The 27,592-nt window shown below is 38.6% G+C and overlaps 1 protein-coding gene across 1 annotated transcript in view; it reads right to left on the bottom strand.

Moving 5' to 3' along the window:
- Positions 1 to 27,592, bottom strand: part of CNTNAP5 (contactin associated protein family member 5) — a 317,159-nt gene that overhangs the window by 183,601 nt on the left and 105,966 nt on the right. The window contains exons 8-10 of the mRNA XM_063309182.1: positions 10,669 to 10,933; positions 8,073 to 8,222; positions 1,141 to 1,312 (exon numbers count right to left, since the gene is read on the bottom strand). Coding sequence (XP_063165252.1) covers positions 1,141 to 1,312; positions 8,073 to 8,222; positions 10,669 to 10,933 — 587 coding nt within the window. The remainder of the gene's footprint in view (positions 1 to 1,140; positions 1,313 to 8,072; positions 8,223 to 10,668; positions 10,934 to 27,592) is intronic.

The raw sequence follows: 27,592 nt of genomic DNA, 5'->3' as shown, positions 1-27,592 counted from the left end.
CTAATAAAAATCACAAATCTCTCTAGTATGACACTGTATAGGAAAAAAAGGAAAGGTGTACCAACAAAGCTTCTAAAAGTAAACCAAGTGACATTCCCCCTGAGGAATATAAGGCTTGCAAGACTGATATTCAATAGGAGAGGACAGTTTTCATACCTTGTATATTAATGCTGCTTCTGCCAGATTCCAGTCACCCACCAAAGTATTCCTAACACTTTATTTTTGGATTGTTTTTCAAAGGGCACACTACTAACCAAAGCACCAGGCCACAGTGATTAGCCTTTTTAATTTCAAAGAATGGCAATAGAGTCTATAAGGTCCAGAGGAATTCTTGGGAACAAAGTTTATACTGGTACCTGGCACTTTGCTTTCCAGGATGCTAGTTTCTCATTTCATATTTTTAATTAAAATGTATTTTTACATTAAGCCTGGTGGTTATTGGACACAACAATAGAAGCTTCAAGCAAACTGATAAATAAGTAGTAGCTCACAATTCTAGACTAATTGCTATAGATCAATATCTTTGTCATTTATGAGCTAAAAGTAAATAACCGAGTTTCCTAAAGCTTCTCCATCTTGTCATGTGAAGGCAGTTCCTCTTTGCTACTAACAATAATCCTAGAGCAGTGAATTAAGGATGGATCTTTGTTTTCATGTTTCAGCCTGGTTCTCAGGATGATTCCTAAAATAATTTGATTTCTAGCAAGATCAATATTACTTTATTTTGCCTCTATTCTAAAAATATACAGTGTTCACTATAGCATGCAATCCAGAATTCATTCAAATAAAACAAGTTGAGAAGGAAGCATATTTAGATGATTCAAACAATGGCTTTCCTATTTATTTAAACTTTAAAGCTGTCAAACGTGCTTTGGGTACATAATTTAATCCTTGCACAAATCTACAGCATGGTTTAATTTGCATACTCCATCTTTCACAAACTGCCAAAGAAAGCGAGGTAGCACGTATTTCACACAATTTATCATTGCTTTGAAGTGATGCTTTGTGGTAGCAACTGTGTTAAACCTAATATTAATAATGATAGCATATTAACATTTCCAGTTAGAGCAAAACTGTACTTATAAACCACTTGGCTGAAAGAAAACAGCAAGACAAAAGAAAAGAAGGGAGAATAATTACCTGTCTTTGATGCCACAGATATCAATGTGCAAATCACTGTAATTCCCCAGGGAGCCTTGCTGAACTAAAATGAGGTCCTTGGGCTGGTTATCAATAAAGATGAGCCTCATGCAACCTTGAAAAGCCATAATGGGATTTAAACATTTCAAATTGGTAAAATTGTCAGGGCACCCTGTGGGACAGAGAAGGTAGAAAACAGTGAGATGAAGAATACTTAAATGATAATTTATTTGCTTGGGGATTCATAGAAGGAAAGTATAATTATTTCTAGTGCTTTCATTGCTTGCTCAATGTGAGCATTTAAGTTACAAATTCTGTAGTAATAAATTGAAACATCCCCCAAAGTAAACAGGTAATAATAGTGATAGATGACAGGTGTTGGGGCAAGTTCAAACTTTATTCTTTTTTTTAAGATAAAAAATCATGATCCAGAACTAAAAAAAAAAAGGTCTTTGTTGTCTTCAGTTGGATCCTATGGATTGGCGCTGCATGACTCAACCTACTTAGAATATCTGTTCACAAATGCCATTAAAAAGTTGCTTCATATCAAGACAAAACTTTCACCTTCTACCCCAATACGATCTACTGTGATTGGCAGTTTTCAGGATTTTATGCAGATAACTCTCTTCATTGACATTTTTTCTCTTAGGTTCCAGAGATCAAACCTTAGATATTTTCTGATTACAAAACATGTCTTTACCAATAAGCTACTGAAATGCATGGAAGTGACATGTACCCCTTATTAAGAGCGTCTTTATCTTAAGGAGATCTTGGGTTTCCTTTTTCCTTCCTTTCTGTAGGATGAACATTAATCTTAAGACCCAGTTTGTTTACTAAAGTTATCCAAAGTCCCCATTAAAATACTCTCTTGCTCATTTTACATTCTCTATAATTATAGAAGCAGTGTAAGCACAGCAATTATCACACTATAATTAGTTTTACTTTATAATGAGAGCAGATATGCTGATTATTAACAAAAATAAACACTAGATTAATGGACATGAAAAGATTCAATGTACTGTTGGGCATTAATATAGGGATTGAAGAAAACCAGCCTTTAAAGTCTGATGCAGTTTCTGCTATTGGGGGCCTGTTTTGTAATCATGCCGGGAACTTTTGGGGATCATGGCAGCTTGCTGCTTCCTATTGCCTCTTTCCTCTGATCATCTCTTTATCTTATTTCACTTACTTCTCCTTTATTTCTCCATTGCCTTCCTTTCTCATTTTCCTTTTTCTAGTATAATCCACTCCAACCTGGCACTTTCTAGTTGTGGTTCTCTCAGTATGTTTAGATGGCACAAAGCTGTCCCCTCCTATTGAATATAAGTCTTGCAAGCCTTATATGGACTTATGAATTTAGATTCTATCTCTTCTCTTTCCAACTTCTCCTTTTTTTCACAGTAGCCACTCATTACTGTTGATAAAACAGTGTAACTTCATAACTGATTTTCAAAATGGCTCACCTAGGGGTTCAGAGTGAAAGGGCAGAGAGGTTAAAACCACAGCTTGGGGAGACTGGAATGATGTAGTACAAGAACAGTGACATGTGTTACTCACAGCTAAACTAACAGATGCGAAGAGTGCCAGTCAAGACAGCAGCAACAGTAGAATAATAATAATAACAATAACAATAACAATAACAATCTAAATTAGAGCATCATGGATGAGATAAAGACAAGTTATGATGCAATAGCCTTTGCTGAAAATATTTTAAAATACCAAGTTATACCTTATTTTACAACTAGTGACCAGTTTAGCTGAATGTTAATCTGCTAATCTACTATAGGCCTACTATAATCAAAAACCACCTATTCTTGATGCAACCTAAGGTTGCTGCAAAGTCAGGGAGACATAATATATGACTTGGTGAGCTGAACTGAGTGGGTCACAAGCAAATCCACTTTATCCCATGACACTCAACTAGCAAGCTATATCAGTAACAGATGTATGCTTGGCTGAACCCCCCCCCCCAAAAAAAACCCCTCAATTACTTAATAGCAGCAATAAAGTAACAATTACTACATGTTCTGGTATCAGCTTCATGCCACCTTCTGACAAGTTATGCCTTTAGATGCCCTGTGCCATCTTTTTCAAGATGGTGTTTGAATTGCACTGAGCTTTATGACAGCTTGTTGAAGCCATATCAGCATCTGGACTAAAACTACCATTATGCTTAGGGAGAGAAGCATAGAGGGAAAATGAAAATGTCATCCAATAGCATCGTGCACCCTGGATATAATCAGGGAGCACAGAGTAAACTCTATGAAATATCAGAAGTGCAAAGATCAGACTGAAATGAAATCTCTAATGCTACCACATCCTGCAAGAGGGTTCCAAAAGAAATAACTTCACATATATAAGCAATCCTTTGAGCAAACAGGGTTAAACAGTGGCAAACTTTTTTCTGCCCTTTTTAGTATAGTACCAAAAGTGAGGTTAAAGGGACACCAGTAGAATGATTTTTACAACAAAAACAAACAAAAAAATGCACTCAGTGATTGCCAATGCTGTGATCTTTGTTACATGCTTATTGAGAAATACAACAGGTCTGTTTTTGAAAGCCATAATTCCAAACCTTAAGGACTCCACAGAAATCAGCAGAGATTGCTGTGCATATCATTTTCTTCTATAGCTGGTTTTTGCATTTGAGGATGGGGTAGGACTTCTGACTTTGCAAAACTAAATATGGGCCTAAACCGAGCCCAAATGCAAAATGCTTGTTAACTATGTTTTCATTATGACATTACTATTGCTATCTTTTCTGATTATAATCACAGAAACTTCCATATAAACCTACAAACATAGACGCAACACTGAAAACTGGAAATCAAGCGTTCATAAAGGCAAACTTTAAAAGCAAAAGTATACAAAGCAAACTTGAAACCTCTAGCTCAAATATTAGCAAAGGAACTCTAATGGACATCTACCTGGGGATAGGGGGGAGGAGGGAGGAATACTTTTTATTTTTATTTATTTAAATTTATTATAGCCATCCAAGTCCACTCCCAACAAATATATTTACAGCCACAGACCAAAATCCTCAAATTAAATATTTTATATTTAATGTTATATTGGCAATATAATAATGCAGGAGAAAGGCACTTCGTGTTTTAAAATTGCCTCACCTTAGACAAAGACATTTGTTTGAAAATAAACAGTAGCATGGCTTGAATTTAAACAAACAAACAAAAACACCTCTGCCTTGTGAGGGATTAAGGTTTGGCTGTCCAAGCCTACTCACTCTTCTCCAAAATTTGCTTTGAGCCAAAGATTTAAGAGGATAGTGACTGGAATATCTAGATTTTGCCTCCTGTATCTGCCAGTGCTGAAGGTTGAAGTCCTTTCTAAGTCATGGGAAGTCACTGGGTGACTTTGGGCCAGAGACTTTTAGCCCCAAACTAAATTTAAGTAACTGAATTTAAGTAACCCAATGCTGGCTCTTTGGCATTATCAAGATCCACTGATTAAAAAAAAAACAGTATTTAAAAGCCAATGATCATGCACAGAGTTGCTGAAGAAGTGAATGAGAAATGATAAATATGTCTGAATATATGCTGTAATGTCAGTTCCAAAATCTGAAGGCTAGGCACCATTATAATGCTTCCATTCTAGAAACTTCAGAGAAAAACTCAATTAATGCTACCATTCCCAATTGTGATGTGGGATCTGGCAGCCTAAAAGATTAGTCAAAACATGAAAGAAAGGTTAACAGCTAAAAAATGTATCTTGAAGCATGGCATCTTTGTAGGGTACTGTCTGTGTTATCAATCTATGAAGCAGTCTGGAGAACAGAAGGCAATGGAAATGGAAAATAAGACTATAGTGCTACAGAGTGCCACTTGAAGACTCTTCACTGCTCTGCTGCAGCAGACTAAAGACCATTAGCAGATAGATGCAAGGTTCTTTCTTTGTGAAAAATAGTAACTGTGGAGTATGTTTCTGCTGTTGATCAGAATGGATATAAGTGATCAGAATGGATGTAAGTGGCAGAATGGAAAGAGGATTTAACCATTTCCTGCATCATGGGCCTGTAGTGGGCAGAGGGAATGGCTTTGAGGGACAGGAGGAAGAGCCACTACCAAGACAATGGTCAGATAAAAGAAACCTGAGGGCAGGGCAGAAATGTAATTTGAGAAAGTGTCTCAGGTTTGCCCCTCCCTAGTTCTCATGAAAACAAATGGAGTGGGGAAGCTCATTCAGACTTGCAAGATTCTGTTACTATAACCTTATAATAAAAGTAGCATTAGCCAGTCTGGTGTAGCTTGAAGGGCTGACACCTCCCAGTCCAGACCTCCAGTCTATGACTATTTCTTTCCGGGGGGGGGGGGGGGGGGGAAACTGTTATATTGGTCTCAATTCCCTGTCCTCTTAATGCATGCATTTTTTTTTAATCCTTGAGTGGGTGCTAATATAAAGACAACATGTAATAAGTAATTGGATGGTACATGCATTTAAAAGCACAAGGTAGGTTTATAAAATGTTTCAGGGGAGAGGGTTGACTGAGAAATACCAGTGAAGACCTTATCAGAATCTTTATGAAGAAGGAAGACTTAAAGTCAAGAGAAAAGTGATTTCTTATTGATGTTTTAAAAAATCCTTTCCTGTACAGATCCAAAGGGTCTTTCAATGATTGTCTCAATAAAGCTCTTAAGATGAAATTGGCTAAGGGGACATAACCTTATTTTTTCTCAGCCAAGAACATTCCTTTTTGGTCAGTACTGGCCTCAAGGATTGGGGAACACATGGTGGGTAGAAAGGACAGTACATTTGGGAGCTGTTGAGATGAAATTTCAAGAACAGAAATAATGGTATGTCCCACATTAACTTGAAGGTGTCCATAAACGGGGAAGTATGAGAAGCAAAATACTTCATGCCTTCTCTGAAAACAAAGTTGATGCTTGTGCACTTCATCTCTTGCCAAAGATATTCCCTGAGACAACATGAGAAATAGTGATGGGCACACACAGTATGTCAATTTCACATTAATTTTCCCTCCCTCCCTCCCTCCCTCCCTCCTTCCTTCCTTCCTGTGTGTTCATCAGCCCATTTTTCTCCCACATTTCTTCAGTTTTAGGACTCTATCACATTTATTTCATCAGATTTAAGAACTCTCTGTAAGCTGACTGGTAGACATTTGATGTACATTTCCCCAGGCATGCATTTTGCTTTGTAATTTTGCCTAATACAAGTTTTTGTAAACAATTTCCCTAACATAATGCATTTTCCACATTATCTTCAAGAAAACATACATTTTCCCTAAGGTTTCCCTATTTTTTTTTAATTAGAAAAACACATTTCTAATTAATAGTAAAGTTTGAATCATAACTATTTGTAAGTTTGATGACACAAAATGACACATGACAATTATTCATGGGTTTGAAAATACAAAATTAAATATGCTTTCATTGAAGCATTAACAAAACTTTTCTCCCATTACAAACCTACTAAAACCTGAAGATCTGCAGGAGAGATGGATCCACAACATTCATTTTAACTACCTCTAGCTATATGTAAAGCTAACACATTTTCATAGGGAGGTGATATATTTTGGTTTCTCTTTATATTGCAACTGTTTTAACACCTGAAGCCCCAAAACATTTATAAGTGATAACCAGCCATACATGATCTACTTACTTAAAGGACTGCCTCTCTCCTGTAGTGTCTACCCATCCTATACACTCTAAGTCTCATCAATTAAACAATATAATCCAGTGAGACCCAGGAGGCAGGCTTTTCTGTTGTAGCACCTGCCCTTTAGAATCGCGTTCCCTCCCCCAGAGAAAGATCCACATGGCCCCCACCTTGCTTGCCTTCCAATGTTCTTTGAAAACTTGATTGTGACCTTAGGCCTGAGAATACATGGGTATTAAGGCTTTGCTGGATGCGTCTCTGGATGAGGAGGAGGAGGAAGTAGAGCCAGGGGCTTCTAGGGATAATAGTCCTGGAGGGGATGGTCCCAGCTGGGCTGAAGCCTGTGACTCCACTCTGGCTGAGGCAGATCCTGCACGCCCCCCAGACGCCTGCCTGCCCCCCAACAGCCCCTCACACTCTGAGGCTCACCCAGCCAGCCCCAAGCAGGGGCGGGCCGTAAAGGGCCAAGAGCAGTGGGCTGAGCTCCCCAGGCCAGATAGGCCGGCCAAGTAGCGGGCTGGCGGGGGAGCAGACTCTGATGCATAGCATGCTCTGGACGGAGGCTCGGCGTGGCTGATTTATTGGCCCCGCTCCCCGGGAGGAAGCGCTGGGAACAACTTTTCAAGCCCAGCTCTGCTGGGTTTACCTTGTCCTGCTGCACTTTGAACTCTGGATTCCACTTCACCGTGTCTCCTGTCTTTTCCCTTGGATTTGTTAGTTTATTGGATTCCTGGTCTCTACCTCTGCCAAGCCTTTCACTATGTTAACAGTTGCTCTTTTAAGATAGCAGTAAAAAGGACTCTTTGCTTCTAAAAGTCCTGCCTGAATTTGCATATCGCTGGAGTCTGGCAGGCAGCCAGCTTGCTGTCTTGTGGGCTGGCAGCCAGCCGTGCCAGCATAAATATTGAGTGGGGGTGGGGGCTCCACTTTTTGTGGTGGGTGCAATGGAGTTACCTTTTGGTAACTTCCCTCTATATGCTGGTTATGTTTTAGGCTTTGTCTTGTATTTTTTTTTAAAAAAAAATAATTGTTTTTAGCTTGTGAACCCACCCAGAGTTGAACAGCCTAGAAATAAGATAGATAGATAGATAGATAGATAGATAGATAGATAGATAGATAGATAGATAGATAGATGATAGACATTTTTCTTCAACCTTTCAGGAAGCAATATAATATCTTAGTAACAAAAAAAAAACTTAAAGCATGATAGCTCTTAAAAGAGAGTAAAGTAATAGAAGAGTAAAGTAAAAGAGTAAAGTAAAAGCAAAATTGCATTGCAGTTGCAGGGGAAGCCAGCTTACCTCCAAAATAATAGCTGTGACCTGAATAAATCTGTGAAATGGTGGTAGCATGAACAGCTGATGCTACATCGTTATCAAGAGTTAAGGTGATGCGATGTCTTCTAGCATTGATGTTAACCGAGTGCCATAGGCCGTCATATAGATTGTTGCCTAAGAAACAAAGAAGTATAAACATTCACATGGGGACCAGAAGGAAGAGATAATGTTTGTGAATAATTCTGGTCCTTCAAGGAAACAACAAAGCCATTCAGTAGGCAATACCAATGGCGGAGTGGTTGGCATAAATGCAGCATGGCCCCAATACCACAGGCACTCATGGAGTTGCTATGCATGCCAGCTTGCCTAATCAACCCAACTGAGAGGATATAAGCAACCTCATACCCATATCCCCCAAAGCCCTTGTTGCGGATGTTTAATGTGAACAAGGACTTGCCATGTTTCTTAGCCTGTAATTAAGAGCCATCCTGTACAGATATTTTTTCTACAGGATAATTGTGTATATCTTGTTCATCTGGTTATATGCATTCTCACTGATGACAGAAATCTGATGTTACATGGAACTGTCCAATTATGTGGATCTCTTCGAGATTTTAAAGGTTCAGAGTGGGTGTATTTTGCCTTCAATCATGATTATCATGAACTTTCATAGCATCTGTTCTCAAGAAGCCATCTGATTTATTTTTTAGCTGTATCATGTTGGCCTTGAAATATTCCTGCACATTTCCATGGGAATCTGATTATTTTCAGTTAAGCTTATTTCCCAGTAAATGTTTTATGAACAAAACTGAGGTGCATTTGTATGAGTTTCAAGTGCTGCTGGATACTCAGCAATAAAGTAACCGGAACCCTTGGTGAAGCCCACAGGATGTACCCCAGAGAGTGCTTGCTGAGTAGGTGTTATGTGCGGACTTGTAGTCATTCAATTTCAGCAAAGACAAACACAGATTTCTTCATTTGGGTAGGAAAAATCAAAGGCGTAAGTATAGGAAACGGGCACCATGCTGGGTAACAGAACTTGAGAAAAGGATCTGGATGTCTTAGTGATGAGCCAACAGTGTGATGTACCTCCCCTCCCCTCCCCAAAAAATGCAATCCTAGGCTGTGTGTGTATGTGTGTAATGAGAAGCCATCACTACAGCATACTGTGCATGTGGTTAGATTGCACCAAAAATATTGTATCTAGTTCTGAGCACTGTAGTTGAGAAAGAAAAGACTAATGAGGGATATTTGGAGCTGTTAGGTACATTTAGTTTAGAGAGGAAAAGACTGTGAGAAGATACGATAGCAGTCTTCAAGTGTCTGAACAAGTGTTATATAAAATTGTGGAGTTCTTCCAGACTTTTTTTTTGGGGGGGGAGGCAACAATGGGTTTAAATTACAAGGAGGTAGATATTAGTTGGTCATCAGAAAAAAAAAAAATCCTAACTGTAGGAGCTGTTCAACAGTTGAACAGACAGCTTTGAGAAGTGTAGAATTGCCTTCACTGGAGGCCATCAGAGGCTGGATGGCCATTGACTGAATATGCTGTAGTATTGGATTCCAGGGCTAGATGATCTCCAAAGTAACTTCCAACCCCACATTCTATGATTTTATCATACACTTAATTTATATCCAGTTGCTCATATGCTGAATTACTTAATGGAGCATTTTACTACCTGTTTTACGCAATTTAATACCTCCAGGCCCATGGCAGGCTATTGGATCCTCTGGATCAGAAAGAAGGTTGCTTATTCCTGCTCAACTTTGCCTGAATAAAGACTTCCTGAGTTCTGGTATTAACCTGTTGCTTTTGGTTTGTCTGCTCCTCAGTTCTACCTCATAGTTTGGACGTGACTTCTACTCTGGCCATAATGTATAGCTTATCCATGATTCCTTGCTGTTGTCCCTCACCTGGCCCTGACAGGAACAGGGAAACAACAACAGCAACATGGAACTACTTGGGATTCCAGCCAAAGTTTTGTAGTAAAGAATAAATTTATTGTAGAAATGTATTTGATGCAGCTGAGCCCTTCCATAAAGAACTTGTTCTATAATGGGATATGTATTTCAGATGTCACAGGACTCTCTTGCACTTATGTATGTTTACGTGCACGCTTACGCTTCTGCAATAGAATGATAGGCTTTTCCTCTAGAATTCAACAATTAAGCACTGAGCATATCAGGAGGGTTTGCTTCAGGGTGTTTTTTAAAATGTCATCTTGGCATCCCAGTAATCTTCAGAATAATGTCAAACCAAGGATTTGTTGTGATATCAACCACAAAGCAGCAAATTGTTTTTTAAAAATGGATAAAATTCCATCCATGGGAAAGGATAGAAACAAAAAGGGACAGGCAGCGTCTGGCCATCCAGATACTGGACTTTAACTTCCATCACCCTTCTACATTGGCTCTGCAGGTCAGACTGATGGAAACCGGAGTTTTATAATATACGGCAGACCATATTCTGTGTATGCTTGGATTAACAGACTGCAGTTTGGGGGCTGGATTCCCCACTTAAAACAAAGGAACCCATTTCTATGTTATGGACTAGGATCCTTTTTTAACAACAACAAGAATAAAAGTGAGAAGGAAATGTGCATCCGGTAAGCACTGATACCTGCACTGAGGCCCACGTATTTCTCTGTTCCTTTCTGGATGGTGAGTATCATTCTGCCATGCTGGAGATACAACAAGAGTGAGCCAGAATTTTCTGACAGTTCAGTAGACAGGAGCAAACCATCTTTGTTCCATGTTCTAAACTGGAAGCTGACAGACAAGCCATCAATCTGGGGAGTGCCGGGTAACAGCAAGTAACTGCTGTTGGAGTTCTCAAAAGTGATGGGAGTGATTGGCGGTTCTGAACAGGAAAATGTCACATTCCCCTGGAAAGTAATAAAAACAAAAAGGAGGAAACACAACAGATAATGTTGAACTGTTTTCCCATTCAGCTGCTTGGTAAAATTTCCCATTATTACACCTGAAAGATAGTAATGAAAAGGTTCTTTAGGATTATAACTGTGTATTTATTAGGCATATACAAATCAGCTAAAATTCAGATTTATGCAGATTTATTTGAAGATACCTGATTCAATCAGAATGGTTTGGTAATTCAGTTGGAAGATTTGATTCAAATAAAATGATTTAATAGAGTCCCTTTGAATTGAAGCTTCATATGACGCTAATATATCTATATATCTATGTCTGTGTCTACATCTATGTTTGTATGAATGCACACACGTATACACACACAGGCTGACATGTACAGAATATCAAACCAGAAGTTTTCTCTGTTTAGTGAATTTTAGCTTATTGCTTAAATACTAACTTACTTTCCAATAATCACCAGAATATGTGCTTGGGGTCATTTTGAACATGAACAGAATAGTTTTTCCCATGCTGGTGCTTTGAATCACAGAAATGCATGAACTGTGCTGCCTGAAAATAGACTCCAGACTTCTGAAGAAGGGAGTCTTGACAGGGTAGTCAGCCATACATCAGTAGCACAACCTTGTTTGTTTGTCTGTTTGTTTATTTCCAGTGACCAGCAAAGAAACTGCAACACTAAAACAACACATAAAAGCAGGCTCAATACAGTAAGAGCAATGAAACCACCACCTAGACCTCCAATTAAAATTTACACATGTAAGAAGGAAACAAAACAGAACAAAATAAAACAGAATAGATAAAATAAAAGCAAAATCTGGATAAATGAATAAAAGAACTTCTTGTGACATCATTCTAAGGTCTGGACACCTTAAACCTTCTTATTGGCAATAGCTGCTGATAAGAACTTGGCAACTTTGTTCTCAATACCAGGGTTCTGGTCTCAAGAGTAGAAAACAGACCACTTCTCCCTTATTGAAAGCTTGATCTCTACTAGAAGATGGTACAGTATACCAGCACATAAGTTCTTACAGAAGGGACAGTGAAGAAATACGTGCTCTAAGGTCTCCGGTTCATGCTGGCCACTGAAACATTTTTTCTCATTAAATCAGATTTTATGAAACCTCCCTTCCAATACTACTGAAGGTAGAACATTAAAGAAGGCCAAAAAGAAGGCTCCACAGTATGTGAGCAAATCAGATTGAAATTCAGATCTAAAAGGTTTTCAGGAAGGAACCCACCCTTGCAGGTTGTACTCAAGTCTACATAATTTGCATGCAGAAAATCTGAGGTCCAACCACAATAGGCAGACTATTTCTAGTAAAAAGAGAATGTGAACAGACACAGCTAAATCATCCATTGCCTAAATAACTGATTCCCTAAAAAAAGAAAAGAAAAGAAAAAGAAAAAGAAAAAAAGAAAAGAAAAGAAACAACTGGCAGTCTAAGTCTGAGAACATGTCTCCAATGCAATGTGCAGTCTACTCCCACCCCAAAATTTTGCTTGGATGTCTTACATGGCAAGATAATTCACTGAATGTGATCTTTGCTTTATGAAAAGCCTGCCTTTTCTTTCAATATGCCCAGCCTCATAGAACCTAAGTCTTTAACACTGCTCATTGATAGTATGAGGTATTGCACCACAATCCCATCTGCAACCTTAGATTGATCTCTATCAAATCCAGTGGAGTAGGGTTTATGTAAGAACTGGACTAAGACAAACATGTTCTTTGCTTGTGCTACTTTTCTTCCACTTCCACTCCAACAATATACTTCTCAAGGCCACTGGTTTCTAAAGGCTTTAACTAAGCAGGTCCAAGTCAGACATTTCTTTTCAAACTAAATAATTTCCAGGGCAGTTATATTAAAGACACTGGGAACACTTTGAGAATGTTCAAACAATTTTTTTGATAACTTCAATTCAGACCTAAATGCATTATTGTTGCTGGAATCCCAGTTGCTTTGTTCTCAACAGTTCTGCTGCTGTTTATTCACCAAAATCAGATAACCAGCACTTAACAATATAGGATGGAACACATACACACATCTCTTCCAAAGAAAATAAAGGGCATTATGGGAGGACTGAAGGCTTGCTTTTAATCCAAGGCACTTTGCAAAACATCAACTGAAACCAATTCAAATAAAATACTTTCTGTGAGAATAGTCTCTTATTAGAAGTGACACCTCACTCTAACAGGATCATTGGAAGTAACAAAAATATGACTAATGCGTGGGAAGTTATATGATGCTTGGGGATTTCCTTGCTGAAAGGACAGAACAAAATGATGGAATTGTTGACAATTGGAAAATGACAATTCTTACTGACATTGGAAAATAAGTTCTGTAAGAGTTTTAACTTGCAGCAAGATGAAAACAAAATCTTCAGGAACTTTCTTTTACATGACAAAGAATATTGGAACAAAGAAAAGGAGAGCAATGAATTTGCTACTTATAATAAATAGCCCATTCTCCAGAATTTGGGAGGGAGAATTTTGATCCATCATGTCAAGAAGTACAGCCAATGACAAATCAAAATGAGCTGGACAGCAATAGATAATAGGAATTGATAATAGGAATAAGTGAATCATCCTAAATATGGAAAACATGTATTTTCTTATTCTTTTTTTTTAACTGCTGAAAATTCAGATTTTGTTCTTTTTTGGAACTTTCCCTAAAATATGCAAGTTTTAAGTAACTTTCCTTAATTCTCTTTTAAAACCACTATACCTAATATATACTCTTTGGGGGAATATTTTCCTAAATAAAAGCTTCTTTGTAAACTTTTTTGAGCAGATAATAACGGGTAATTCTGTTCTGCTTGTTCACTGGCATAGTCCCTCATTTCATATCCACTGAAATACAGCTGATATCAGACACTGAATCAGACACTGGCGCCAGCTCTTTTATTTGTCAGTTTGTCTGCTGTGTACTTATAAATTGTGGCATATCTGTTATAAATTGTGGCATGTTACTGATAATGCTTTGCACACCCATACCTCACAAATTGACTTTTAGAAACTGGAGCGCATCTTGCTATCTTCTCGTCCTCAAAAAGGAGTATGATAGTCTTCAGAGGTTTTGAATTGCAACTGTCATCTATTTCTGACCATAGTTCATGTCAGCTAGAGTTGATGAGGGTTACAAATAAATCTCTGGAGTTCTATCCACCTGTGCTATAGCCATTAACAGACTGTAGGCCTAGAAACAAGCAGCACATCTGGATCACATTGGCTGGCACATATTTCTAAAAACTTCCTTCTTTATGTGGATGACCACGCTGTTTGGAGGCATCTGTCCCCCAACTTGATCCCCACCTTGTACATGGACAGAGAACAATATGAAGTCAAGTGGTTCTACTTTATTGTGCCTTGGAACCTGCTATAAAAGCCTTAGGGCACATGTTCACTTTCATTTAAGCTGCTCCTGTCCTGTGCTCATGCTGTGTTGACTCTGAACTGCCTGAAGAAAACCCTGTCCAGACTAAGAACTTCTGCAACAGCTGGCATGGTATTCAGCTGAGACTGCAGGCTACCATATTTTCCCATTTGACAATTCCCCTGCTGCTTGGCCCTCCCATTTTTCTCTACCAAGAAAATAATTGTCAACTGTTTTCTTTCTTGTGGGTGAGTCTTCCTGGAATATGTGTGTGTGTGTGTGCATGTATGTGTGTATATACAGTTAAATTCAAATTATATGTACAAAGCATAAACAGCATATAAATGTAGGCACAAACAGCTTAAAAACCTCTTCTTCCATTCTATCTCCCTTTAGCAGCATTACAGGTAGTCCTCACTTATTGACTGCCTCATTTAGCAACTGTTTGCAGTTTTGACGGTGATGAAAAAGTAATGTTGTGGCCAATTCCCGCAGTTACGACCTTCGCAAGTCTGTAAAGCAAAGGAAAGCTGAAGTAAGATCATAACACAGTAGCATTTTCACTTAGCAACCACTTCACTTGACGACTTGAATCGCAGGTCCCAATTGTGGTCTCTAAACAAGGACTACCTGTACTTAACTAGAACAGTGGTTAAAATCTTCACGTAACATAGGGATGGGTGCTGTTTTGAAGTCTGGCAAATTTTGTTGTTGATGTTGCTTGAATTATTATTTTTCTTTTTTAAACAGCTTGTTTTTCCCCTTGTTTCCCCCCCTCCTCAATAAGCTCAGGGGTTTACCATTTTACTGTTTTTCCAGTCACCTGAAGATAGAAAAAGTATATATCAAAAGTAGAACAGAGAGACACATTGTGAGGTCACCTTGAAGGTGAGTGACGGATTAATAGAGGTTGATGCCATCCGTTTCTGCCCTCCAGAAAGAGCTACTTGCCTTGTCTGATGACAAGATAATTGGGCAGTACAGGTAAAGCTTTAGTAAGTTCCTAGGGAAAAAAAGTAAGTTCTTAGGGAAACTGCTGAAATCCTTTTGTCTTTAGCTGCTGTGCTTACTCCTGATTTTATGTTTGATACACTGCTGAGTACACTGACATAACTATATCGAAGGCAAGTGACTGAAAACATATAATAACATTGGCTGAACATACTGTATATACTTTAGATGGTCCTCTTGCAGAAACTTAATTAATCTGGACTGGACACATCCTCCAATTCACCAGTTTTCTCACTGATTCAAGAGATCAGCTTTGTAGGATTGAAGATCAAGATTATTTTTAAAAAATGTATCAGGTCTCAGCTTATCCCTAGTGCCTCCTCTGAAATAGTTGATATAGTAATGTAAACCCACTAAATTGAAAACCAAACTTTTCCCTGGCTGCAATATAGGATAAGAAGTTTCTAGCCTCCAGGGAGAAAGCAGAAGATCAGATACGTCTAGCTTCAAAAAAATTTATCTAGTGCATTCATCTGGCATTTGAGAACTCCATCGAGTCCAGTGTTTTCAGTCTGATTAATGATCCCTTTAACAGGTACTGAAATCTACTCCAAAGGGGCTTCTCTGCTTTTATAACAATTTTAGCTTACTAAATTGAGACATTTAAAGGAAGATATTTAATATTTCCTTGGTAGATCCTGTCTTGACCCTCATCCAGTCAGACAAGAGTTCTGCCACTACCCATTTTCAGAAGAAGACAAATTTCAAGTGGGTCAGTGCTTGGTTTCAAGTGGATCTTTTCAGAAGCTTTGAAAGAAAAAAATAAATTGTTTAGTTAAAAACCATGGGAAGAGAATCAGTTGGAATAGGTTAATGCACAGGATATTGTTCATGAACAAATGACTGCGCATTTATCTAAAGCAGAGCTTTCCAAACTTTTCATGTTGGTGACACACTAACACACTACAGGTGTGGCCGTGTCACCAGAAGTCACACGGAATCAGCTGTTTCGACGCAATTGTGCATACCGCGCAAGTGCAGTACCTGTATGCTCCCTCGACTGCGCGACACACCTACACACTGCAGCCGACATACTAACGTGTCGTGACACACAGTTTGGAAAGCTCTGATCTAAAGGATGCCAAACATTTTTTTTTTTTGCGTCAACTTCTCAACAGGATTTGGGCCTGCCCTTGTCACAAACAGACATTATCAGATATAGACTCAATTAGTACATTTGAAGGCTTTTTCTAGTCCCTCCAAGCATATAAGCTTAATACATGGCTTCAAAATCAGCTACATTTTCCTCCTTCCCTTGTTTTTCCTAACTAACTTACATGGTTAAGAGTTCCTAAAACTCAAAAACTTGCAGCAATTTTGGAAAACATCAAATGACCTAATAAAAGCATTGCCTCTATGGATTACTGAGCATCTGTTATAAGCCTATTTACTCAATTAGTACACTCTGAGGAACTGGGAATCTTGGCATCCTATTGAGATAGGAGGATGGACCACATGAATGAACAAAATAAATTCCTCAATTTCTTGACTACTTTGCTAATGCCATAAATTGTAGACAAGTGATTTATATGAAGGAAATTAAGGGTTTGAAAGTACAAGTGCTGGACTACAACTAACATCATAGGTATGAACCCAAATAACAGAAAACCTATTTGGGTATTGTGTAAGGTGTAAGCTAATGTACATGAGGAGGAAAAGCAGGAGAGGGCATGTTACCTGTGCCTATCTACTGACCTTTATAGGCAAAAGACAACTCTAGGTTGAGGAGAATCTGTTCTCTGTCTACAAAAGTTCTCAGAGTAATTTGGAATGGCAGGAAATCAAGGTTCTCAGTTGTGGAGAATTGACACACATACTGCAAAGGAAATTTTCTGCAGCACCGAGACTCCCTTTATATATGGACAATAAGGACAATAATAGGGAGATGGGACAGAGTTAGCATGTTCTGATTGCTATGCCTCTACTTTGCATGTGAGTTTGACAATGTTCTAACTTAGCTTCAGGATCATTTCCTTCCTACTTTTGATGGGACAACACTGAAAAGAAGAAAATAAATAATTTCTGAAGGGAATTTTTGCCTTATTTAGCCAGGCACACTTAAGGTTTTTTGTTCCTGAAAATGACAGATATTAACACATTCCTATTCTTGAAGCATTAATTCAAAAGGTCTATATAGAACTTCTTTTTTGATAGGGGAAGTTATTTCTAGTACTTGAAGAACCATGATGTTCCTACTTGAGTTCATGTCTTTGAAAACTTACAGCCCTGCTTAAAAAAAAAAATCAGATAACAAAAAGAAAAATGCTCAGTCAGTGAAATTTCAGCCCTCTAAGAGACATGAAGGATCATACGCTTGGCTAGGCAATTCTGAATGTTCTTTATCGAAGTTTCTCAAGCTTTAAGATCACTGGCCAACTTTTCAACAAAAGATCTCACAACCTTTCTGCTGGCAGAAAATGAGTGTTATCACTTAACTACCTGGTCCAGTGCTTGAGACATGAGTCCAGGGGACACTGTCAGCCAATTTTAAAAATCATTGATCATTCAGATAAAAAGCAAAGGTCAACAAAGCAAAACAAAACAAAACAAAACAAAGAGGGGATAACTTGATAACTTCTTCTTTTGAATATAAGAGAGAAAAGGGGGTAAAAAAGTCTAATCTTGCAAGCTCACCTTACCCAGGAAAGAACAAGACAGGACAACCAAAAGTGGTGAGTTTGCACAAATGTATACAGTATACCAAATCAGGAGTTTAATTTTTGAGGCTTATCAAGCCATTTAAAAGGTTACATTAAAACCTCAAAGTTTCCATTTTAAACTATTTGCACTAGAATCCTAATAGCTTTTCATAGTTTCTAATTTCTTGCTTTGAAAGTCAAAGTATATTTTCAGGTATCACCAAATTTCCTGCTCCATCCATTTTAAGTAAAAAAAAAAATTCTCACCAAATAGCACAGCAATTCAATCAGCACGAACTGTAAATCAAAACAAAGAAGAAAAAGAATAAAATTGCCTTAAATATGTGCAACCAGTCAGTACCCACTTGGTATTAACCCAACTGCATTTTCTGAAAGCATACACCTGGTTTTAATGAGCTTCACCTTTTAATAAGCAAGAAACTACCTCAACTTTATTCTCCTCATTTGGAACTATATTCTTAGAATAGCCATAGTACACTATTTGGTTTTCAGAAATTATTCAATAAGACAAAAACCAAATTCGACCGAACACAAGCTAGAGCCGCGATTAAGGCCTACCTTGTGGCGGTAAGAGCGGTGAAGCGCCAGTACTTCTCCGCTCTTATTGTGTCCGCAGAATGCCACCTGGTGGCCCTGTTTAAGATTACCCGATCCCTTTTAGGGAAAGGGGAGTCAGAAATCCATCTACAGGGCCATGCAGAGGAATTTTTGGGGCACCTGCAGGATAAAATCGCTCGGATCCAGACCGAGTTGGACTCCAAGTGTGAGACAGTCGGAGGAGATACATGGGGAATGTACTTACCAGGTTATCTGGAACCAGTTCGATCCTGTTGAACCTGAGGAAGTGGACAGGATCCTTCAGACTGTAAATACTACCACGTGCCAATTAGACCCATGCCCCTGCTGGCTGGTGAAAGCAGCACGGGAGGTGACATGTGGCTGGGTCCAGGTGATGGTAAACACATCCTTGAGAGAGGGGGTGTTCCCAGCAGCCTTTAAGGAAGCACTGGTGTGCCCCCTCCTCATCGCTGGACCCTTCTATACTGGACAATTTTCACCAGTCTCCCACCTCCCCTTTTTGGGGAAGGTGGTTGAGAAAGTGGTGGCTTTACAGCTCCAGAGGATTCTGGATGAAACAGATTATCTAGACACCTTTCAGTCAGGTTTCAGACCCGGTTATGGGATGGAAATGGCATTGGTCACACTTATGGATGACCTCTGGCAGGAGCGAGATGGAGGCAGTGCATCCATCCTTGCTCTTCTTGACATCTCAGAGGCTTTCGATACCATTGACCATGGTATCCTTCTGGACCGACTTAGGGAGTTGGGGGTGAGTGGTGTGGTTCTGCGCTGGTTCAGCTCCTTCCTCCAGGGTCAGTCCCAGTCAGTGTTGATAGGGAGCGAGAGAGATCTGGCCCGCGGGCCCTACTTTGCAGGGTGCCGCAGGTTTCAGCACTCCCTCTGCTCCTTTTTAACATCTACATGAAACCACTGGGCAAGATCATCCATCACTATGGGGTGAGGTATCATCAATACGCAGATGATACCCAATTATACATCTCCATCCCGGGTAAAGTAAGTGATGCTCTGGCCACCCTTTCTGAGTGCCTGGGGGCTGTGGGGGCCTGGATGGGGGACAACAGGTTGCGGCTGAACCCGGGGAAGATGGAGTGGCTGTGGATTAATGGCTCCTCGTTTTCTGGGAAATTGTCATCTTTAGTTCTGGATGGGGTTGCACTGCCCCAGACAGATCCAGTGCGTAACTTGGGGTTCCTCCTGGACTCACGGCTCCTGCTTGAAGAGCAGGTGGCAGCCGTGACTAGGAGGGCCTTTGTGCAACTTTGTGTTGTGCGCCAGTTACGCCCCTTCCTGGAGCGAGAGGCCCTTTGAATGATCACTTATGCCCTGGTTATCTCCCATATAGACTACTGCAATGCACTCTACATGGGGCTACCCTTGAAGAGTATCCAGAAGCTACACCTGGTGCAAAATGCAGCCGCACAGGCGATCTTGGGTTTCCCAAGATCAGCACATGTTACCCCTTTGCTCCATGAGCTGCATTGGTTGCCAGTATGTTTCTGGGTCCAATTCAAGGTGTCGGTTTTCACCTTTAAAGCCCTATATGGCACGGGTCCAGGTTACCTAAGGGACCGTCTCCTCCCCATCACATCAACCCGTCCCACCTGGTCGTGCAGAGAGGGCATGCTACGGACCCTGTCTGCAAGAGAATTCCATCTGGTGGGGTCCAGGAGGTGGGCCTTCTCTGCAATAGCCCCTACCCTTTGGAATATCCTTCCCCCGGAAGTGAGATTGGCTCCCTCCCTCCTGGACTTTAGGAAACAGCTAAAGACCTGATTCTGTAATTATGCCTGGGGCGGGAGAGAGAGTAGCCATTCCTGCAGATGGTTAGTTTCTTAGAAGGACCCTGCTCTGCTTGCAAATCATAAAGAATTTCCACCATTGAGGTTTTTATTATATTTATTTTATTGTGTATTATAGTGTTTTACAGTTTTACATTTTTATTTAACTTTTATTGTAAACTGCCCAGAGTCCCTTTTGGGAGATGGGCGGTGATAAATTTGATTAATAAATAAATAAAATATGTAAGTTGTCTATATTTTTGTGAAAGACTATGGGGGCTGTGAGAAGGAAACATTTCAAATAGACTTCACCTTAATTGAATTACTGTAAGTCTGCCTAAGAATTTTAGTTTTCAAGATTATATTTTTTATTCCAACTAGCATTAAGGTTGTCCTTCTGAAATCTATGTGTTTCTTGCTTCTTGGGGTTGCCAGCTTCGTGGTGTTGACAATTAATTAAGGAGCAGCTCCTTTTGTTTTTTTGTAGTAAATTTTATTAAGTTTGAAGAAAAGAATAAAAACTACAAAAAAGCCTACAAAGAAAGAAAAAAACTTTAAAAAGTGCAAAAACACAAAATATTTTTTTTTTCAAATTTATAAAAAGATGTGGCTTCCGACTTTAAACAGCAAGGATATATAAAAATGTCCATAATCAATCTCTTACTCTATATTAAACCAAAACACCACATTATTTCTATAAGTCATTCCACTTTAACACATAATAAAAATTACTAAGTACCGTTACTCCTCCCCCTTATAATAAAATAAAGAAAAAAAACTTCATATAAACCTCCTAAACACCTTTCTCCCCTCCAAAAGATAAAACATATTTAATTATTCCCTTCCTACCACTATTCTACGCATTTCTGTCTACTATAATATGAATCAAATTAAAAAGCACATATGTCGTCTGCTATTATACTTAATAATTTATTTGTTTATTTATTTTTCAGATTTGTCAGCTAAGTTAAAGATGCACATTAAATGTTACAGTGGTATGTGGAATGGGAAGATGAATATGAATAATATTGTATTTTGATTGCAGTGAAGCACTGGAGGGGTCGAAACATTGTGTTCAGTCATGTTTTATGGAATAAATGACAACTGGCTGGGATCACAGATCAGACTAAGTCACAAACAATGTTTTCTAATCCACAGTGATTTATAATTCATAGTAACTGCATAACATGCTAAGTCACAACCATGCTGTGGCCTAGCATGATATCTAAACTCTACCAGTATAATATGGTATGGTGAGGAAAGATCAGTGAGTGATAAATATGATAAAGAAACATTTTGTACAGCTAAACATATGGAAGGAGTCAGAATTAAGAGAGAAAAAAGTGTGTATGCTGATCCTTATCTTTTCTCTCCTGACATCCACAGAGAATTGTACTAATGTTTTAATGAATGAGAATATAGCTGTCCACACAGTCTGAGACTTTTCTGTATCCATATCTCAGCTTCAAGCAAACACAAGTAAAACTCTTTTTCTGCAAAGGCAGGGGTAGCATGAATAAGTGGGTATATAATTGTTTTAAAAATTGAACTCAAAAAGTGATAACAAGTGTTTCCTCATCAAATTGAAATAAGGTATTCAGTGAGGTGCCACAATATTCTGTTCTGGGCTACATACTCTTCAACTTCTTTATTAATGGCTTGATAAGAAATAGAACAAATGTTCATCAAATTTGCAGGTGATACAAAATTGAATGGGATAGCTAACATCCTCTATGACAGAGATAAAATTTATAATTATTTTGATAGGTTAGAGAACTGGGCTGAAAATAACAGAATGAGATTTAATAGACAAGTGCACAGTTATTCACTATAGAAATAGAAATGAAACACTCAGATTTATAATGGGGAGAGCAGCCTTGGTGACAGTATTTGTGAAAAAGTTATGGGAATGATAGTTGATTACCAGCTGAATATGATCAACAGTGTAAGGAGGTTGCAGAAAAGGCAGGTGCAATTTTACACTGCAGTAATAAAAGTAGTTTCCAAATCACCACACTTTTAAGTTTCTCATTCTGATAATATGGAACAGGGGTCAAAGAAGAGTACATGAATGATCAGGGGACTAGAAACTAAGTGATACAAAAAAATATTGAAGTTGCTGGGAATGTTTAGTCTTGAGAAGGAAGATCTGAGGTGGGATATGATAGCAACCTCAACTATCAAAGAGAAGAAAGCAAAGGCTTGTTCTCTGTCCTTCCAAGGGGCAGGGTATGGAAGAATTTAAATTACAATAAGGTACATTCTGATTGATTGATTGAATGAAAGGAAACACTTCCTAACAGCTGGAGCAATTTGAGAGTAAAAACCAAATGGCCAGAGAAATGGTGGGTTGTATTCAATGTATTCAAGCAGAAGCTTGACAGCTCTCTTTTGTGGATTCTTTAATTTAGTTTCCTGTACAGAGTAGGGGATTAGAACTGACGGCCTATACGACCCCTTTGAAACCTATGATATATGCAGCCTTGTTCTGTATCCAGTTTCAAGTGCCTGAACAGAGCTTATGACAAAAGTAGACAATCAGTAAGGTATTAATGAGAAATTGAGAATGCTGAGAAAAATCTTGGCAAGCATTCTATGTTTTTTTTTCAAGGTGCACAAGAGGTAAAAAAGCATTACATACGGTATACAGTAATCAATGGGCCAGTGTACACAACCCCCTCAAATGGGCCACAGTAAAGGGTAAACATGTTGTGCAAACTCTCCAACCTGCACAAAGGACACAACTAACACAGAGGGCTCAGATTTAGCTACAAAGAGACCTGGTTTTATTTGGGGTTAAACTAATTTTCTCCATGTTATGCTAATTTTTTAGCATAGCAAAAAAATTAGCAAAGAGTTTGACTGTCCTCACTTCCCTGACTAAGACAGATCTTAGAGGGGCTCCATCTTCATATCCTTGGCCCTTTTTAAACTCATATTGTAGGCAGAGATTATTGAAAAGGGGGCTAAAAGGGGCAAAGGGTTGGTAAGGGCCCCTCAGCAACCCCAATCAAGACATCTGTAAAGAGTAAAGAGGATGACCTTGATGGAGAGAGGGAAGATCCGTTACCAAGGAAATGTGCAGATAAATATTACAGAAGTCCAGTTGAGAGGGGAGAGGTCCAAAAGTGTCTCAGATAGATACACCCCCTCCCAATTCACATGAAGATAAAAGAGGGAGGAGGGGAAGCACATTCAGACTTGCAGGATTCTGTTACAACAACCAATCTTAATAAAAGTAATTTTAGGCCTTTGTGGAGTCTATGTCTTGGTCTGGCCAACCCATAGGGCTGACAACATCATGGATTATTATATTTATGCTTCCCCAAGAGCAGGGGAAAAGGGCAGAAAATTGGCAGGCAAGTGACAGCTTCCCAGCATCCTGTGCAGCTTGCTTCCCAGCTTGAAGGATTAAGTAGTTGCCACATGACACACTCAGCTATATTGTGTTGTGTGTTGATAGCACAATAGTTTCAAATGCAACTAAGGAAGCATTTGGTTGATTCTTTAAACATGCATGCCTATCTATCTCATGACTATCATTTTTTTTTTAACTGAAGGGATACAATCTGACATTGAAGTATAATATTCAAATCCACACAAGATTCTTAAGCCCATGGATACAAATGAAATAGCTTTTAGGATCATGGCCATTGACAGCTGTCTATGATACAATAGAACATTACTGGAACATACAATAAAACATTAGTTGAATTTTAAGTATAAGATGTCATTTTTTAATGAGCATGTAGTTTGCCTTTAAAAAAAGAAACGTTCATATAATAAGCTAGCATATCAAAGATATAAAGCCACTTCTTTCTGTATAGTTTTCTTGTTGTACACAATTTTTATTATACATGACATTTAAAAGCCTGATTCCTCTCTTGCAGTTTGAAGTTATGTGGGCTATTTTACCAATTTAGAAGTTTACCACCTGATTTTCAACTAATTCTGTTAACGTATAGAATAAGCCAATGATAATTTAATGGCCCAGCTGTTTGCCCTGTTTTCTAAAAATAAAACATAAAAAATATTCTGGGTATGGGACACTTCTTAATTATCCAGGTGAATGACCAATAATGAAACTGTCTTCTAAGACAGCAATGTATTCAGAACCATCTCAATACATAGCTAATGTTATGCATTATATTTTGATACTATTTCCTAATGAATCTGGAATAAGTTTGTATGTATATAAGAAACGTTAAAAAGGTATTTTTGTTTTTCTAGCCCGAATCCCCTTCTTCCTGCCACCCATCATGCAAGGTTTACACATCACCATATATTCATCTGATTTACTCTGGGAATAATGAGAGTATTAAAATAAAAAGTGCTCAATAGCATCTTAAAATTGTGAGTAGAACCAAACAAGATTTGAGGTTCGACACTCTTTACTGATGTAACATGTTAAGAATTCCCATCCAAGAGAATAACTGACTTGGCTATATTCAGCTGTTATGTCAAATGCTTGTTCCTTCTTTTGATACCACTGTTTTGATTTATTTCTCAATATCACCCTTTTTGTTGCCCGTATGACCCCTGTTATTGCAGGTGGTCACTTCCACATTCTGCCCAGCCATCTGACATTGAAAACTCAAATCACATGAGATAGGAAAATAATGCAGGTAGACTCATAAAGAAAAACAAAAGACCCTTCATTATGCTTTTTGATTTTATCAGCAGCTGAGGCTCTCCATGACATTTTAACAGTCAATCCAAAGTAACAGATAAACATGTTTCCAGCTAAACAAAATGCTATTTAAAAAACAAAAATGAAGCAAACTTCAAGAACCAGGCATCTTAGATATCTGTTAAATATATCTGTTCAGACCACTTTTGTTATAGGTTAGATTAAAAGACACACACACACACATACACACACACACATGCACACACACATACATATACAGTACATATACATTTCCTCAAACTTAGGTGTGTCAATAGTGCTCTGTTGTACTGGTATGTGGAAGTGACCTTGGGAGACAGGAGGAAGAGCCACAGACTAGACAACCATCATGCAAAAGGTATCCAGCCCACAGAGGGAAAAGAGGTGTGCGAAGCATCTCAGAAGGGACCCCCCCTAGTTCTCTGGAATGTAAAGGCATGGGCTTACAGACTTGCAAGATTCTCTTACTGTAACCTTACAATAAAGGTAGTGTTAGTAGTCATGGTTTTGATTTCCTGCCTGGACTACCTTGAAGGGCTGATACCTGTCAAACAGCCTCCCTAAGCATTGGACTGGGTGAAGCTGGAGCTCAGTAGATATATAAGGGGAATATTGTTTTGGGCCTTCCTCCGGTATACGTTTTTGTTGTTGTTGTTAGTATAGTATTTCTTTTATGTTTCATTGCTATGAGTCAACCAGAGTTACTGCGTATAAGATGAGCATCCATATGTCTCTTAAATAAATAACTAATGGTGGCATCTTATTTAAATTATGCTGCTGGTTCAAACTAAATTTAACTGTAATTCAACAGTAATTTATGTTAAAAACCAAAAGTTCTCCTGCAATTTGTTCTACTTTCAACTTGATGAAAGATATATCTATCTTCTGTCTGTCTGACTGTCTGTCTATCTCTATGACATTTATTGTGTTATGAGTTATCCAAGAGACATATTTGAATACCCTGCCTTTCACTGAACATCTCTCCAATATTCCATAGGTTCCATGGCTTTCTATGCTTCAATTCAACCCCAACAGAAGATATCAAAATACCCAAGAGAAATTCAGAGAAAATGTCCACCTCATATTTATGCCCACAATTTGATGGGAAATTCCAAAAGGCCATTTATTCCCAGTTATCTTAAAGACATCTTCAAAAAATAATACAAATATATAACAGTGTTAAGAAACAAACTAAAACAATAGTTAATACAAAATGGCAGCAATACCTAAGGCTAGCAAGCAAGGCAGAAAATAAAAAGCACACTATTAATCTATTTTCAAAAGCTTTTTGAAAAACTGCATGACCTTTAGAAGGACAGCAAAAATGCTGTTTATGAACCTCTTGCCAAATGCTCTAATGTAAGCTGAATGCTAATCTAGTCCCTCCATAAAATGGAATATTGGAGCCTTTGATGCCTAATTCCAAGTCAAACACTCCCTGAAGTTAGGAGATTTTAGACTTTTTCAGAAAGTCTGTGAAACCTCTGTTACCTCTGTTCCAATTATAATTGTCAAATCATTCCAATTCAAAATGGTGCTCTGACCATTAGATTGAAATTATTCTATCTCTGATATTGATTTCAATCATCCATGCTGATTATTCTGGTTATTGCTTGTTCTCCCTCTCCCTTTCTCTTTTGCAAGTGTATATATGCTGGGAAACCTTTCTGTCATTTCAGCAGCAAATACTGAACCCATTTCCTGCAGGAATAATTAGTTATACTGTCATGATTATTAATACATGTTTCCACAACTGTGGTTTGTCTGTTTCTCTAAAAATGCATCCCTCAGGACTAAAGAAAGATGCAATTCAAATTAACAATTCTGCTATGCTCAAAAGTACTTAAATTGTCAAATCAGTTTGATTCACTTTGTCCCATTGATTGGAACTGAAAAATCAAATGAACAATTTGATTGAATTGCCTTTGATATGTTTTTTAGATTTTTTTAAAATCCTGCCTCTATTATTTTTATAAATAATTCAAGGTGGGGAACATACCTCATACTCCTTCCTCCTCCTATTTTCCCCACAACAACAACCCTGTGAGGTGAGTTGGGCTGAGTGAGAGTGACTGGCCCAAAGTCATCCAGCCTGCTTTCATGCCTAAGGCATCAGAGTCCCCTTTTCAGGAGAGATGGACGGTGATGGAAATTTGAATGAATGAATGAATGAATGAATGAATGAATACATACATACATACATACATACATACATACATACATACATACATCAGGCTAGAAACCAGGAGACCATGAATTCTGGTCCCACCTTAGGCATGAAGCCAGGTGGCCTTGGGCTGGTCCCTCTCTCTCAGCCCTAGGAATCAGGCAAGGACAAACCACTTCCTAGAAACTTCCTAGAGCCAAGGAAAGTGCAGGGACTTGGACACAAAAAAAAAAAAAAAAGGAGAGAGGAGAGAGAGGAGGGAGAGGAGAGGATGTTTCAAAGGAAGTAGCAAAACAGTTAACTTGAAGGTCAATCAATGTGCAGAATAACCACACCAGCAACTTATAAGATTGTACAGCTCCCCATTATGATGTCCTACCTTGAGGGGACTCAAGATCAGATACTTTCTCCTACCTT

Source organism: Candoia aspera, chromosome 1, assembly GCF_035149785.1.
Source record: "Candoia aspera isolate rCanAsp1 chromosome 1, rCanAsp1.hap2, whole genome shotgun sequence".
Lineage (NCBI taxonomy): Eukaryota > Metazoa > Chordata > Lepidosauria > Squamata > Boidae > Candoia > Candoia aspera.
The sequence above is the reverse complement of the archived record's forward strand: the minus strand, read 5'-3'. Positions and strand labels throughout refer to the sequence as shown.